General features: G+C 42.5%; 1 protein-coding gene across 7 annotated transcripts in view; it reads right to left on the minus strand.

Annotated features, from left to right (window-relative positions):
- DEPDC5 (DEP domain containing 5, GATOR1 subcomplex subunit) overlaps positions 1-17,784 on the minus strand; it is a 117,090-nt gene that overhangs the window by 50,467 nt on the left and 48,839 nt on the right. For 4 of the 7 annotated variants that reach the window (XM_080927115.1, XM_080927112.1, XM_080927113.1 and 1 more), the window contains exons 22-27: positions 17,129-17,332; positions 15,136-15,271; positions 14,138-14,232; positions 5,884-5,949; positions 2,440-2,623; positions 1,839-1,999 (exon numbers count right to left, since the gene is read on the minus strand). In XM_080927115.1, the coding sequence (XP_080783241.1) occupies positions 1,839-1,999; positions 2,440-2,623; positions 5,884-5,949; positions 14,138-14,232; positions 15,136-15,271; positions 17,129-17,332 (846 nt within the window). The remainder of the gene's footprint in view (positions 1-1,838; positions 2,000-2,439; positions 2,624-5,883; positions 5,950-14,137; positions 14,233-15,135; positions 15,272-17,128; positions 17,333-17,784) is intronic. The other 3 variants (XM_080927116.1, XM_080927114.1, XM_080927118.1) reach the window with 1 other exon arrangement.

Below are 17,784 nucleotides of genomic sequence, written 5' to 3' on the forward strand. Positions count from 1 at the left end.
TAACTAAGTATTAACTTGGCCTGCTATTCATAGTTATCTAAACCAAACTATATCATGCCTATGATTAATCATACCCACTTAAAAAAAGAGAATTGTAGGGCCAAGCATAAGGGTGCATATCTTAAATGCTAGCACTTCAAAGGGAGAGACAACTACATCTTTGGGTTTGAGGTGAGCCTGCCTAGTTTATACAGCAATTTATAGTCCAGCAAGAGTCTATAACAGGCTGGACAGTAAAACCCTGTCTCAGAAAACAGAAAAAGGAAGGGAAAGAGGGAGGGAGGGAAGGAGAGAGAGAGAGAGAGAGAGAGAGAGAGAGAGAGAGAGAGAGAGAGAGAGAGATTAAGAATAAGGCTAACAAGCTTTAAAAGTAGGCACCTTAAATCACAGCACTTGGGAGGCAAAAGCAGGCAGAACCCTGTAAGTTTGAAAACATCCTGGTCTAGAGTTTTGGGCTATACAGAGAAACCTGTCTCAAAAAAAAGAAACATTTGTTTCATTTCCGTTTGTATCAGTGTTTGCCTGAATGTGTTTGATGGATCAGCCTCATTCTATCTTAAGGATGGAGCCATTCTGCTACAAGGTCAGAACAAGTTCATTTCTGTTCATTACAAAATTCAAGTTGACAGTGATTTAACCATTTTTTGAGATCTGACATGTTCCCCACCCTATGAAGTTTGACTCACACCTTGAATGTACCCTGGTAAGATGTAAGATGTTCTTCAAAATAATTTTGAAATGTTTAGCCAAGTTTCTACATAACCAAGAAATCCCTCAACCCTTGAAAACTCCCTATTCTTACAGTGGTTTTCAGGGTTTTGGGTTTGTTTTGGTTTTTGCACACACACACACACACACACACACACACACACACACACACACACGCATACACACACCCTACCTCTTCCTGTGTTAGATGCTATTTTTCCAAAACCCTGCTTTAAGGAGATAGCCCAGTCTGACAGAAAATAAAATAAAGCTTACTTAATTTGAACAAAGGATTTGGGTAATGGTTTTATTCTCCTTCAGGGGGATTAACAGTATGTGTACCACTGGGAGTAAGCCACCATGTGAGAGCCAGAGACCAAAAACCCTCTGCAAAGCAGCCAGTGCCCTTAACCACTGAGCCATCGCTCCAGCTCCTAGAGTGGGGATTTTTTTTTTAATTTTGAAATAGGGTATTACTTTGTAGTAGAGGCTGACCTATATCTTACTATGTTTGGGCCACTAAACCTGACTGAAGTGGTTTTCTTTACCATTGTTGTTTCTTTGTGTTTGAGTGCTAGTGATGGAACCCAGGGCTTAATGCATACTAGACAAGTATGCTACCACTGAGCTTTTGAGCTGTAACACCCTCAAAAGGGCTGAGGTGCTAGTTGGTTTTTATGTCAACTTCACTCAAACTATAGTCATCAGACTGAAGGGAGTCTCAGTGAGAAAATGTCTCCATAAGACCTGGCTGTAGGCAAGCCTATCAAGCAGTTTCTTACTTAGTGATTGGTGGGGGAGGGCCAGCCCATTGTGGGTGGGGCCATCCCTGGACTGGTGGTCATGGGGTCTATAAGAAAGCAGACTGAGCATGCCTCGGAGAGTAAACCAGTAAGCAGTGCTCCTCCATTGCCTCTGAATTAGCTCCTGCCTCCAAGTTCCTCCTGTCCTGTGTGAATTCCTTCAGTGAAAAACAGTGATGTGTTTAAGCCAAATAAACCCTTTCCTCTCCAACTTGCTTTGGTCATAGTGTTTCATCACATCAACTAATACAATAACCAAAAGAAAGAAAAGCTACTCTTGGGATTTAGTAGAAAAGAAGAAATATAATTTTAAGGAGAATCACTTACCTCTGCTATAGAGTGGACTACTGCTCAAAGGGGGTGGGACTGTGGTGTTGGGTTTCTGGGCCTTTGGCTGTACTATGATTTGGTAACCCTGCATGAGACGCTGGCAAATGAACTCTTCAAACACTTGCTGGGCTGTCATTTGAACACCCTCCTCATCCCTCCTGGAAAAAAAATTCGAGAGCATGTGGGCATGCTTGACCTTGGGCAGTGACCTTGGGCAGTGATGCTGTCACTGCACCTCTTCTCGTTTCAGACAGCACTCTACAGCAGCTCATAAAATCCACAATCAGTATACCAGCTTTAGGAAAAATGATCAGTTCAACAAGATAGAGAAAGAAGACAGAAAAAAAAGAATAACCTTAGAAAATATAATCAGATGTAGTGTGCTCAAAACAACTTCACTAGCAAACATGTTATCCAGGAAGACAAACTGTTAATGTCAACGAAACTTGAGAGAAACTAATAGTTCTTGTATCATCAAATTTCCCAAATACTAACGGAGGACATGAAAGGCTTAATTCAGTGTTCTTGCTATGCATGTGTTCCAATATACCCATAACCCTCACAAACAAAGCTGCCTGCTTTTGTTTTGGGCACTGACCTGTCCATGTCTGCTTCTGGGAGGAGATCATAGCAGCCTTCTGTGTAGTCATTCTGCAGGCCCTGACGGTCCGGGAAGTAGTCAGTGGTGAGGGGAAGGCATGCAGGAGTAGTAAGAGACTTCCAATCCACTCCAACTGTGCAACAGAAGCCTGGCACTACAGGGGGAGCAGACAGTGTCAGAACTGCCTCGCATAATGGGGAAAAGGTATATGTGGTCACCAGGGCAGGTTTGGGATATGGAAGGAAGGGAGAGGGTGGGGGTGAAGTTCATGGTAAAAGGTGATAGAAATTGCCAGGATAGAGAGGGAGCAGAGGGAAGGGGATGGGAGAGGGAGAAAGAAAAAGAAACAGAGTTTGTTAGACAATGCAACACATGCTTATCCAATCCCATCATGCAAATGGGATTCACAGCCGCAATTTTTCATTTTTTGCTGATCATGAGCTACAGCTGAAATGCCAGTGAGGTTACTGCAGGGCAGGCAGGGTTATACATCAAAGCAAATTAACATTCTGAGGGCAGAAGAGAGGCTCAGGGTAGAGCTTTTCCTTTCAAGGACTGCAGAGTGTCTGGATAGGAAAGGAAGAAAGCTCAGCCTAATTGGGAGCAAAATAGCATATAGCAGCAGAAACTGGAACACTTTCAGAATCACAAGTAATAGGCTAAGAAGGATAGGAGGGAAAACAAAAGGACTATGTCTGGGACAGTTACAAGGCTGGGATTTTGGAGACAGAAGATTTCTGCTCCCTAGATAAAGCAGGTTTTTAACACTAGTAACTAACTCCTGACATTCTGGATAGGGCCAGTCTATCATAGAGGGCTGTACTGGACAATGAGAAATGCTGAGGAGCAACACTGGACTCTACTCACAAGATACCGGCAAGGCGCTCTACTGTGAAAACCAGAAATGACACAGATAAGGCCTAGTCTGACTTGGGTGCAAGACCACCGAGTTAAAGCACAAAGGCCACACTATGGGGTTTGTTCCACTAGACTCATGCACTCGGGGGCTTGGTCTCAAAATGGAAATGTGAGAAATACGGAAGCTTTAACAGTGAAACCTAGAGGCAGCTCTGACAGTCCTCGCCCTACTCTGTGCTCTAGCTCCCATTTTCTGCAGGCGACCTCTCTGAGTCTTTCTAATCATGATGCCATCCACCACCGTGGGACTCCAGAGCCAGCACCATGATAATCTCTCTCCTCCTTCCTCCTCTCTCAGAGGCTTGCTGTGCATCCCAGGTTAGCCTTGCACTTGTAATCCTCCTGGAGCTTCCAGAAGGCTGGGGACACCAGGCTTTAAACCACTTTTAATAAACGTTTTCCCCTCAAGTGTTTTATCTGAATGATGGAAAGTCAGGTAGCTATCTCTCTAAGTTAAACTGACTCAATCTTTAAGGTCTTTTAAGTGAAGATTTTTTTTTAAATCTATAAAAAGAAACAAACAAGGGGCAACAACAACAGCCCCTTCAAACCGTTGAGTGGGATAGTTACACACTGTATATTGCAAATGCATGTGTATGAGCAGTAACTTGCTTACAACACAGTGTAACATGCATACAATACACCGTTACATGCTTAAAACAAAGAGTATCTCCCTGGGGCTCTGTCAGCCTCATATCACTCTCACATGGATGAAAAAGTCTTGTGTGTTAAGTACACAGACAGAGTGCCTCATGCCCTGTGGAAGACCATAACTGGACATAGGCCTAACTCCATCTCTATGCAGAGCTCACAGAGAAATTAATACCTCAGGATTTGAAATACATCCCCAAACAGCAGAAACTGCACGCCAACTTCCCCACATGACAAATAAGAAGCTGTGATTATCCCTGGATACTTCCTGGATAAAACCAGAAGAGCCCTCATCGAGCCAGTGAGGAGGTGGAAATGAAAGCCAGCCTCACTACCTTTCTGATTTCTGCTGAGCACGAAAGCATATGCCTGTAGTCCCAGCACTGGGAAAGCAGAGATGGTTACAAGTTCCTAACCAGCCTAGACTATACTGAGAAACCCTAGATTATAAAGCAAAACAAACAAACCAACATGGAAACTATCTAAATGGCTGCTAATAAAAATAATTACTAAGACCCAAATATAATTGTGTGTTTGATTATATAATTATACATAACTTCAAACATAACTTCACTTTTTTTTTTTTTTTTTTTTGTTTTGAGACAGTGTTTCACTATGTAGCCCAGGCTAGGGTTATACTCCTAATTATACCAGACTTTCCAAGTGCTGGGTTTAAAACCATGTGTTTCCACACACAGTTTAGTAAATTTAAAGCAAACAGATAAAGGAACAAACAAAACAAGGAGGGATTCTAGAGAGCTGGCTCAATGGTTAGGAAGAACGCTTGTTCTTGCAAAGGACCAGGGCTTGATTCTCAGCACCCATGTGGAGGCTCAAACATTAGGTATGCATGTGGTACACAGACATACATGTAAAGAAAACACTCATACAAACAAAATAATTTAAAAAAAAACAAATTTAAAAAACGAAAGAAAGAGAGCTGGAGAGATGGCTCAGTGGTTAAGAGCACTGACTGCTCTTCCAGAGGTCCTGAGTTCAATTCCCAGCAAACACACAGTGGCTCACAACCATCTGTAATGAGATCAGATGCACTTTTCTGGTGTGTCTGATGAAAGCCACGGTGTACTCATATACATACTATAAAGAAATCTTAAAAAAAAAAAAAAAAAGAAAAAGAAAGAAAGAAAAACAGAAAGAACAAACTTTTGGGGCTGACCCGATGGCTCAGTAGGTAAAGGTGCTTGCCACAGAGGCTGATAACCTGTTTTTGATTCCTAAATCCACCCAGCAGAGGAGAGCCAACTCCCATGGCATATGTGTGCCATCATACAAACATGTAAAATAAATATTTTTTATTTAAAAATGAGTAATAGGGACACAAAAAATTGTAAAAGGATTAAGTTAATTAACCATCAATGGAGACACAGAGCTACACATCCACAGCAACACAGAATAAAGTGTGTGCAGGTTGGAAAGGTTTCCCTGTATTCTATGCTCTGTAACTGTTCAGCTATTTAAATAGACAAATGTAATCTAAGCCAACATTAACTATCTAAATATTTTCAACTATAAGTGTATCAGAAGGATTCTAGTAACAGCCCATTATTTCTTTCTGATTATTTTTTTCAGAGCCAGTATTAGGTCTAAGAGCTAAGACTGGCTTCTGCCTGGCAAGAGGGTCTTCGTGGGACGTCTACTCTTTCCCAGGTAACCCGAATCACACACTTTGGAGCAGGTCATTCAGCCCCACTTCTCTCACTTGGCATCAGAGACTCAAGAGTCCCTCACATATTCGCTTCCTATCACAGAGCCGGCTTTCTGGACTGCTGTCTTCCCACAGGGCTTGCTCATGCCCTCACCAACCCCTGTCTCCATCGCCTGCCCGCCCACCAGTCCGGTGGCCCCTCTTACTTGGGTCTGGAGAGGTAGAAACACCATCCTCTAGAGAGTCCTTATTCTGGGTCCTAGGATTTATACCTAGAGAAAGAAAAAGCAGCTTGTCTGAATCAAAAGTTACTCTACAAAAAAGTTCTTATAGTTGTGGTTGAAAAAGCTCAAAAATAAAGGCAAAAATACAATCATAACTGACAATACAAGTGCCAATTCTAAACTGGGTATTTCAAATAGCCCAAAAGAATCAACCAGAGAAAAACATGAACAACCTAAAATCTGGAATGAACCAGAAATTCAATGTTATCAATACCATCCTTTTTGTCTGATAAGCTTTTTTTTTTTTTTTTGCAAAGCAAACTGCTACTTATTTTGAGAAAATTGACACATTTAAAGTTATTTCAACCAATTAATTTTTAGCAAATATAAAATAACCTAATTACATTATGTATACTTGTTTAACCTTAACTTCAATAACTCTTTCCCAAATCATAGCTTTTAAGGATATAATACAAGACATCAAAATTTACTACACTTAACAGACCAATAAAGATTCTACCTAAATACAATTAGTCTGAAAAAGATTTAAAAATAAAACTTGAATATGGAATGATAGAGCTAATTTAAAAAACACACACAACCACATGTCACTTAGAAAACCTATTTAATAAAAAGCAGCCTATAAGGAGAAACTGGAAAGGGTCTCAAAAAATAACCAACATAGCTGCTTCCATACAGAAAGCTTAAGGGAGGAGGTAAGTGAAAGAACTTTGGTTGTTTTAAGATTGTTTGTATGTGTATATATGCTCGTATATATGTGTATCTTGTGTGTGCCTGATGCACAGGGAGGCTAGAGGAGGACATCAGATCCTCACAGACATCTGTGAGCTGCCATGGAACAAGGAATGGAATCTCTGCAGGAGCACAGACGTACTCCATATACTGCTGTGTCACTTGACTCTCTCTCAACTGTAACAAATATTCATAAATTCTTTGTAAATCTTTAGGGGGAAAAAAAGCAATGAAAGGAACATAAGACCACGTGGGAACCCCAATCCTCTATAAAAGCAACAAGTGTTCCTAACTAATGAGCCAATTCTGTAACTCCCTAAGCCCAGTGTCTGTCTGTCTGTCTCTGTCCCCCATCCTCCTCCCTTTCTTCCTTCCTTCCTTTTCCTCCTGCTTGGATTTTTCCCCCCTCTTATTGAAAATAAAAGCCAGGGGGTTGGAGAAATGGCTCAGCGGTTAAGAGCACTGACTGCTCTTCCAGAGGTCCTGAGTTCAATTCCCAGCAACCACATGGTGGCTCACAACTGTCTGTAATGGGATTCGATGCCCTCTTCTGGTGTGTCTGAAGACAGCTACAGTGTACTCATATACATAAAATAAATAAATAAATAAATAAATGCAAAAAGCAAGCAAGCAAGGCTGGGTATGGTGGCACATGCCATTAATCCTAGTACTCAGCGGACAGATACAAGTAGATTTCTGAGTTCAAAGCTAGCCTTGTTTACAGAGTGCGTTCCAGGACAGCCAGGGCTACACAGAGAAACCCTGTCTCAAAACAAACAAAACATTTTCTCACACAATCTATCTTGATTATTGTTTCCCCTCCCTCTACTTCGCTTGGTTCCTTCCCAACTCCCCTCCCATCTGGATCCATTTCCTTTTTGTGTCTCATTAGAAAGCAAACATGCTTCTAAGGAATAAGATATAATAAAGAAAACATAAAGATAAAACAAAAACTAATATGAAAGAACAGAATAAAAGAGAGGAAAGAGCCTAAGAAAAGGCAGAAGAAACAGATTCTGAGAGCACATAATCACACACTCAGGAATCCCATGACAGCACTGCGCTGGAAGTAAGAATATATACACAGAGGGCCTACAGGGTAAAAGAGGCACACATAAATAAAGGAAGGGAAAGATTTAAAAGCCCTGACATGACATTTATGACATTATAAGATATGGAGCCCCCAAAGATGTGACTGAGTTCATTTTCTGTTGGCATCTACTGCCACCAAGCCCACCTACTCACATAGTTAGGCATGGGACCAGGGACCAACTGAGCTATATTTCAGTCCTGTTTGTTGTTTAAATAGGTTCTTGATACATAACTAGGTAGGTATGTGCTCAGTAAACACAAGGTCCTAGCTTCAGTCTCCAGTACCATAAAGTAAAAAGGCAGGAGGACAGAAAAGTAAGCTGGCAAGACCCACTAACTGCCTTGACGCTGCTAGTCAGCTAACAATACAGCTACAAGGTCTCAAAACAAAGTCCTACAGAGCCAAAGGGAAACCCACGGAGACATTATTCCTGAGAAGCATGACTCATGTATGAATTGGGTCCAAATGCAGGAAGTCTGAGTCACACTCGGGTACCTGCAGATGGCAGAAGCTTCAAGCCAAGGGAGGCAGAACTGGTTTTCTTAATTTTTCTCCTGTTTTTAATAAGTGAAATGTTTATTTTTTTAAGATTTATTTATTTATCATATAGAAGTACACTGTAGCTATCTTCAGACACACCAGAATAGGGCATTAGATCTCATTATAGATTGTTGTGAGCCACCATGTGGTTGCTGGGAATTGAACTCAGAACCTCTGGAAGAGCAGCCAGTGCTCTCTTAACTGCTGAGCCATTTCTCCAGCCCAAGTGAAATGTTCATCAGCTATGTATTTCAAATGTATCCTGTAACAAAACAAGGATTTTTCAAGACAGGGTTCCTCTACGTGGCCCTGGTGGTCCTGGAACTCAGTCTGTAAACCAGGCTGGCCTTGAACTCAGAGCTGCCTGCCTCTTCCTCATGAGTGCTGGAATTAAAGGCAATGTGGAATGAATGAATCTCAGCTCCAAAACAAGAATTCTAAATTTTGCCCTTATCAAGCCCAGCCTACTTTTGATCTTCATAATGCTGTAAGGACAACAATCTAGATGCATGGGTTTTTTTCCCCCCCATGCAATACTTTAACAAGAAACAAAATGTCACATACATCCAATTAATAAGTATCTCAGATCATATAATTTTCTTTAGAACTTGGTATAGTCTTGCTTTGTTCCAGAAGATGATTTGAACAGTCTGCTAGTAGAACCTAAGGCAGAAGCCCTGCGACACTCAGGCACCAGTCTGCTGCAGCTTCCTCTGCCACTCCCGAGCTCCCCGCAAGCCAACATGCTTGGGATCAAAGCCAGGGCTTTGTGAATGTTATTTAAATTGTCTAGTACAGAACTGCACCCATCCCTGATACACAACACACTGTCTTATCTACATATTCTAATTTAGTAGAGAAGTGAAAACCACACTGCGTCTGAAGGATTTGCAGTCCAACTCCAGGTGAGAGGGCTTTCCCTCATTCCTGTTTTCACAGGTAGGAACTGCCTTAAAGAGAACCCAAAGGAGATAAAAGTCGAAGGCTACTGAAGTTATAAGGACTGGTGTCTTTCTAATCTGTTTCTTGTAAACAGAAGTTTAAACACTTCTGGAAGAGGTACAGTTTTGTGAATTCAGGAAGCAAACCAGGCCTGGGGAGACAGCACAACACCACCACAAGAGCTTGTGGTATCCAAGCACAAGAACTGAGTTCAAATCCCTGGAACCCACACGTTAGAATTGTTTTGTTTTTAAAGCCAGGTGTGGTCACAAATGGTATAAAAGGGCTGCCCAACTCTTGGAAAAGTTGAATCCAGTAAATTGTTCAACAAAGTTATTAGCAAGACAAACATCAGAAAAAAATTAAATAATTTTTCAGTGGCAAAAGGCTCACTGGTACAACATTTACATGGAATATACACAAGGCCCTGGCTATGATCCTAGGACTGCAGATAAAAACAAAAAAAATGCACCCACTTAACTATATTTATCAAGTATCTACTCTGTGCCAGAACCACCTCAAGCTCTGGAGATAAAGTATGAGCAAAACAAAAATGTTTCTTTTAATGGAGAAAATTTAGACAACTAGATTTTAGCTCTGAGGCTCATTTGGTCAAGAACACAATGAAGGGGAGCTGGAGAAAGGGCTGAGACTCTGAGTCTCTGAGCTAGCAAGGGAACCATAAGAGAGAAGAGTAGAGGGGAAGCAGAAGAGATGTGAAGCTAACCCGAGAAACATGACTCTAAAGGGCTCTGTTACCCTTATAACCCTGGAATGCCTTAGCTTTTAAATGTTAGTCAAGAAGCCCTTAGCCAGCTTTCTACCAATAAGTTTTATGATTTGACTTCTGATTTAGAATATTTACAAAACTGGGGCTGGAGAGGTGGCTCAGCACTTAAGAACACAGTTCTGCAATCATGAGTGTTGGAGTTCAGATCCCAGCACCCACATCAAGCCAGGTATCCCTCCCTGTAAATACCTAGAACCCCAGCTCCTAAAGGGGTAAAGAAGAAATATCCCTGGTTTCTCACCTAGCTGAGAAGGTATGAGCCCCAAGTTCAGGGACAGATCCGGCCACAAAGACATGGATGAAAAGTAATAGGACACCAGATATCCCCTCCCTGCCTCTGCATGTGCACAACTGTGTGCATCTCCTCCTGACACATGCTCACATATTCACACAGGCACACATAAACACAAACACAAACAGATAGGCAAGCAAACAAATAAATGCACCTTTAAAAAAAGAAGCAGTATAAGAGAGCAAGAGAGAAAGCTAAGACCAGTTAGCAGACTACAGACTAGGCTAGGACAATAAAGATAATATTTTAGAGATACACTAAGAGAGACTGGACACTAATTGATTATTGTATATGAAAATAAAAATTATGAAGATTTAATCTACTTTCCTTCTGTACTTATTAAAATGATTTAACCTAGGTCCAAAGATGAAACAATTCCCATGTGGTTATAGACCACTTCCTGATGATCTCTGGTCCTTTTCAAAACATACGCTACAGGTCATAAGGGGATAGGAAAGAATAACCCCATACAACTGTATCACCCCAACCAGAAAAACAACCCATGGAGCCCACAGTTTCTAAGAAGCATAACACTGTAAAATGGATACCCACACATACACACAAAAGCAAGCACAAATACTCAAGTACAGATTAAACAATAATTTTGTAGGTCATTCTAAAGCTTCTCACATGACAGCACAGTCTTCCAAATAAAACTTCATTTGTCAATAAATACACACAACACTATGGGGAGACAAGTAACAATAAATACTAGTCTAGTGAAGAAACAGGCATAGAAACCAACAGTGGGAGCTGTGTGGGAACACGTCTAACGTCTCTGAGGAAGCAGGAGATGGGAAGGAAACCTCAAGGAGAAGCTTCAAAAACAGAGGCACACTTGAAGCTGAACCATCATGGACGGTGGATGTCTTTAGGAAGCACAAGGCTTGCAGACAGGAAAAAAAGCATATTCTAGGCAGGGGGCCAAGAGTGCACAGAAGAATGAAGACCATGTCTGGGATATAAGAAAACCCACCTATTATTAACAACACCCCCATCTGCTAACCACCCTGTCTGCCTGGCACTGCTGTAAGCACTCATGAAGACTGTCACGTCTATTTAACTACTTGTTTTGGTTTTTGTTTATATTTTTATAATATTCTCTTTACAATGAAAAACTGGTAACAAAAAGTAGTAACTAGCCCAAAGGGCTCACTGCTCATTGTGGAGGAGCCTCATCTAAGCTAGAACTTGGACTTTTCCATATTCAACACCTTGTTAGAGTAGAGCCAGGTGAGGACATGAGGGGACACAGGACACAGGAGATGACTGGTGCCTGCTGGAAGAAGAAGCTGGTCATATCCATTTTGAAATGAATCACTGGTGACAGCATGGTAGCTCCCTGAAGGAGAGAGAAGCAGAGCAGAAAGAACTACTGAGATAATCCTCAACAGAGACAACGAAGGACTGAGCAAGAGCAGGAAGTGAGCTGAGGAGCCACCATCAGAATGAGAAGGCAGCCGAGAAGGAAGGGTGGGCAAAAGAACAGCAAATCGACCAGACGTTATCATTTTCACCATGAGGTGTTTGCCAGTCACCCAAGAAGAGCAATCCATCAGTTAGGCTGACTGACAACTTAGGATCCCAAGAGGGAAAGGGTGAGCCAGAGAGCCAGGCTGCAAGCAATCTTTTCCCAGTGCCTGTCTGCTTGCCGGTCTCTGTGTGCATGTGTGCTAGGAAACTCTCAGCTAAGAGAGTATAACAAAAATCACTAAAGATATTACACACCCATCTTCAAATCAAGACCCTTTTAAAGCTCACTCCATTCTCAACAGGAAACTTAAAATTCCAAAAGCTACATACAGAGAATCATGAGGTATCTCTGTGATACTTCTGGTTACTGGGCTCTTCTGAGTAGACTCTGATGCTGGCTGCTACTATCTGGGTTCAATTAATTCTTCCTGCTTCTAATCATTAGTCAAGCTAGCTCAAAGAATAGTCCAGAAACCAGGATCAGCACTCCTTAGTAACCTTTTACTCCTAAAGCCAGGAAAACTCAAACTGATTCCTAAGAACTGGCTTCCTAGTCTAGCCAAGTGATGGAATTGCTGCCTTTGTAACATCCTGCAGACACCGGAGGAAACCTTGCAGCTATTTAAGTACTCTGAATATATGGCAGGAAGTATTTCCAGTACCAAACTTTTACTTGTTTTTCATTTAAAATGAATGAATGAACCGACTGGAAGTGTAATCACTTGAGGATTCTCTTGTGGTCGACTCACTTCAGCACTCATCCTCGGGCTATAGGAATATGGCTAGATCAATCTACCAGTGACCGAAAACAGTATCATTGGCCCCCTTTACACAGCTGTACTTTCCAAATACTTTTCTTTCTCTTTTTTTAATTTACAGAACCCCTGGAAGTGAAGTGGCAGACAGCTGTGAGCTGCCATGTGGGTGCTGGGAATTGGGTACTATGGAAGAGCAATGGTTGCTCTTAACTGCTGAGCTATCCCTTCAGTCCCTTCTTTCATAAAACTTAAGCCAAATTCTAGAAATACAAGTCAATTTATAAGACACAGACATGATGAAGTAGCCATACTGTGTTGTTTAAATCTTCTTGCAATTAACTTGTAAAATACCTGCTTCGTAGAAAAGGTACTGTACTGGCTGCTTTTGTGTGAACTTGACACAAGCTGGAGTTGTCTCAGAGAAAGGAGCCTCAATTGAGGAAATGCCTCCATGAGATTCGGCTGTAAGGCATTTTCTCAACTAGTGATCAAGAGAGGAGGACACAGCCCATTGTGAGTGGTGCCATCCCTGGGCTGGTAGACCTGGGTTCTATAAGAAATCAGGTTGAGCAAGCCAGGGGAAGCAAGCCAGTAAGTGACATCCCTCCATGGCCTCTGCATCAGCTCCTGCTTCCTGACCTGCTTGAGTTCCAATCCTGACTTCCTTTGATGATAAACAGCAATGTGGAAGTGTAAGCTGAATAAACCCTTTCCTCCCCAACTTGCTTCTTGGTCATGTTTCGTGCGGGAAAAGAAACCCTGACTAAGACAGGCACCTTTCTAAACTCATGTTCCCCTGACACTGACTGGAATGGTCAGGTGAGGGTGCCTGAGCTGCTGTGAGAGATTAGTTCAGCATCTCTGTACCGCTAGGCATCAACTGATCACGTAAACTGTAGTTAGTAATATACACCTTCCTGGAATTACTGCATAATAAAAGTGTGTCAGAAAGAGTAAAAAAGAAATTCATACTCCACCCATCATCTACACTTAGAATCTGTACCTTCTAACTTTCCATCAAACCAATTTCCACTCTATCAAGTCTGAAATGCATACTTATTTTTCAACATAACCACATCACCTCTTTCTACCCTCTTTCCTTTAAGACAGTGTCTTATATAGGATTGGCTGGCCTAGAACTCACTATGTAGACCAGTCTAGTCTCAAATTCACAGAGCTCTGCCCATCTCTGTCTGCTGGGATTGATAAGGTGTATGCCACCACCCAGAGGCTTCTTTTTATTCTGTGATGATATAACAGAAACCACCATGTTCTCTCGTGGACCTGCTTTTATATTAGGACACAGACTACTCCTGCTTGGACTCTGGGGCTACCCTCAACACCTCACAAGCCCTTCGTCAGGACTCACTGAAAAAATGATGATAAATATGTCTTGACCAACATGTTCCCAGCTAAAAATGTAATGCACAGCCATTTATAATTCCATGCATTATACAGCACTGCTTCTAAATGGGTCACCCTGAACTGTGGCTGAAAAGATCCTCAAAATAGATATGGTCCTGCTTTTCTGGCCTTTGTGTCACTTCTAGATGTGAGGCTGCTCGGAGCACCCCAACTCTTCTTAGATGAGTTACCTGTACCACTGTTGCTAAGCAGGCTGACAGAAAGCTCTTCCGTTCCACTGAAATTCAAGGACATGCTGTCACCAGGCTGACGGGAAGTGCTGTGCCTGCAGAGAACAAAGCCAGGCCACCTGCTTAGTTAATGTAGATCTTCACATTTCCCCTGTTCACCCTGTATCCTGGTGTGTAGGAGAGGGCATATGGGGAAAGGAAAAGCTCATGAAACACGGGTCTGATATTCAGCCACACAGGAGGGCAACACTTAGGATCCATACCTCAAACCATGACATAGTGCTTCATTCCTGTGCCAGCCTTGGACACCCTCCCTGGTTGCTTACTTACTACCATGTGAGACCCCTTCTGCCCTATGTCTCCCCGCTTAACAACAAGGAGATATAAAATCCTGAAAGGATGTACCAGAGTAAACCTGGTGAAGAGGGCCACGCACCATCCAGACCTCCCATGAACACCCCCAGCAAAGACGATGTCCAGCATCTAAGGAAGACACCAAGAAGGCTGCTCTTTGTAAAGTGTTTCCTAAAGCAATTTAGGGCCAGTGAGTCCAGATTTAAGCTGGAGTTGTGATCATCAAGGCTTATGACTTTCCTCCTACACTGACTCTTCAGATGCTTTATAAGACAGTCACAGCTTCTGTTTAAAAAACAACATGCCAAGTCACAGGAAGGCTACCTAAGACAACAGCTTGAATCAATCACCTGTCCCAGCATTCCATTGGCAAACCCTAAGATATCTCATTTTCATCTTTGACCAAGGTTTGTAAGAAAATTAGGAAGTTCACAAAATATAAGCTTTAAACAAACCTAAGCTGGGCCTTGGAAATATTACAAGCAAAATGCCAGGCTGATTGTTTGTACCGGGGGATGGGAATGACTCTGGCTGACAAAGGAGGGTCCGGTCCGAGTGTGCTGTAAGTCACAAGGTGTCATCTCATCGGCAGTCTGCTCAGCACTGTGCTGGGCTACCGAACAGAGCACGGTGCAAACCCTCACCTGCCAGCAGCTTCATGATATGCCAACTCCAACAGCTCTGCAGAGGAGTGGGTGGGGTCCCTCTGCCTGCTGCCCTGTAGCTCTGCCATGTTTTGCCGAGTTTGATGATGGATCTGGATGGCCTCTCCAGATGGTCCTACCCAGACAAAGAACCACTGAATGTTATTCCTACTGGACAGCTCAGGCTGCACACAAACACATGTCCTTCCTTCTTCCTAAAGAATCTGACAAAGAGCACAGCAAGAGGGACATTATACCATTATACCAAACCTTATCTCAAAAAATAAGCCCTCGAAGGCATGCGCATACACACACACACACACAGCAACAACAAAAGTAAACCAAAAGTAACAAGTGTGACTCTAGGAATCAATGGTGCTCAGGCACAAAAAAGACAGAATAAGAGAGGTCAGAATTAGTCCTGTCTAGTAAAAGGCACTCCCTGGAAATATACAACTTAGAGGGTAGATAAGGTGAAGGGTTAAAGAAAGAGTCATCTGGGTAGAACTATCTATAAAACCCCAAACGTGAAAGAAGGAAAAGTATGTGGAGATCAAGAGATGGTAAGAAGGGAAAAGCCTGGGAGGATGGGAATGAGGAGCCAGGAGGTGGGTGGCCTGGTGAAAAAGAAAGGGTCTTAGTTATTAGTGGGTCGCGTGTACAAGAGGATAAACAAGCCAACAATGTCTGGAGATGAGGGGTTTTTGTTGTTGTTTTGTTTTTTGTAATGTGGTCATGAAGGGTGGGCTAGGAAAAGCACAAAGAGGTGAATAAAGTACAAAGTTGTCTTAAGAGGTCTCAGCCTAGGGGCTGGGAAGAGGACTCAATCAGGAAAATGCTTGCTAAGCAAGTATGAGGACCTGAGTTCAGATTCCCAACATGGATGAGGTGGAGGTGGTATGGTGTACCCGTAACCCTGGTGCTAGGAAGATAGAGCAGGAGAATTCTTGGAGCTTATTTGCAAGCTAGTCTAGCCCAACAATGAGCTCCAGCTTCAATAAGGGAGCCTGTCTCCAAAGCTAAGAGCAACAGAGGACACTCTGGCCTCCACATGCATGAACAGGCTTGGATGTGGTGTGTATACATACATACAAATAGCCCCATAGAAGTCCATGTGTTTGCAGAGGGGGTTGGGGGAAGAAAGGCAGAGACGGAGATCTTAGCCTGGGAGCTAGAGATGTAACTTAATTGAACAGCTCTTGCCTAGTATGCAGGAAGCAAAAAGCTCTACAGTTTGACCCCCAGCATCACATGAACTGGCCATGGTGGTGATCTTAATTAAGTTCAAAGTCAGTCTCCATTACATGCAAACTTCAACACTAGTCTGAGCTACATGAGTCTCTGATTCAAAAACAAATAAAAAGCAAAGAAAATAGCAAAGTGAGAAACAGAGATTGATGTCTCAGAGATTCTAGCAGTGATGACAAAAAAGAAAGCAAAAGATGCCAGAAAGAAGCAACTTGTGTGCTTCTAGCAGAGATAAGGGACAAAGCAGGATTGGAATGACCTCTAATTACAGCCAGATAAACAGATTATTTCATATTTTACTTAACATTTTAACAGTAAAATCAAGTGTAAAAAAAAAAAAAAAAAAGACATTTCTAGTAATTCAGCAAGATGGTTCCCATTAAAGCAAACAAACAAAACAGCAACACAAAATGGAGCCTAACACATCTATCTATCTGTTCCTTCCTAGCCCAACAAGCGCCCATTAAGCTTAAGTTTAATTTTTATTCACCTGTTAGAGGCCCCTGAGAAATGACAAAGTAACATAAGTGGAACTCAGAGAAGCACTGGGTGAGGAAAACAGACCAAGTCAAACGGACCCCACTGGGAACCCTGTGGAAAGCCCAGCAGACATATCCATCTCACTGGTAGAACCCAGAGGTTCACAGAAGCTGAGGCACTTGACTAAAGTCACAGGGGTGATTAGTGCTAAGCACCAGAGCTAGGCACTCACAGTCCAAGGCTCTTACCTGAGCAGTCATCTTACCTACAGGAAAGGTGTGCATCCAGCGCCTTCTGTTGGAGGTGAGCTTCATGGGCATTCTTGAGGGAGCGAAGGGGTTAATCAGTGCTCTCTGAGGTGTGTATCCTCCAGGTCGGACATGCAGCATGGACTCGGCACTGCCCACATGGAACCTTCCTGGGGCACTCGAGTCCCGCTGTGGTGGTTCTATCATGTTCTCTAGGACATCTGCTGGCGACCGTGGAGTTGAGCAAACACAAAGCACAAAGCCACAGTGAAATCAGAATTAAGTAGACGAGGCAAGGCTAGCAAAAATCTAGGACATCATAAATATCAGAAGAAAGAGAAATGAGTAAAATTGTGAAATGATGAAGAAATAAAACATGTTTAGGTTTGTTAATTTTTCAAGTATTTTGAAGACCTGACCCAGTGAAGACACACACCTAATGGATTCCTGTATCTTGCTAGGGGACTGTGAACACTGGGCTGATGCAATAAGTGATGACAGGAGTTGAGTTATCTCCCTTGGGAATGGGGTGAATATATTCTCTATGTGGGCAAAAGAATAACAATGAATGTTTGAGCCAGGTGTAAAACCACACACCTACAATCTCAGCACTTGGGTAGCAGAGACAGGCAGATTTGAGTTCAAGGCCAACCTGATCTACAATGAGCTCCAG

This window comes from Micromys minutus (assembly GCF_963924665.1).
Source record: "Micromys minutus genome assembly, chromosome: 1".
NCBI classification, from domain to species: Eukaryota; Metazoa; Chordata; class Mammalia; order Rodentia; family Muridae; genus Micromys; species Micromys minutus.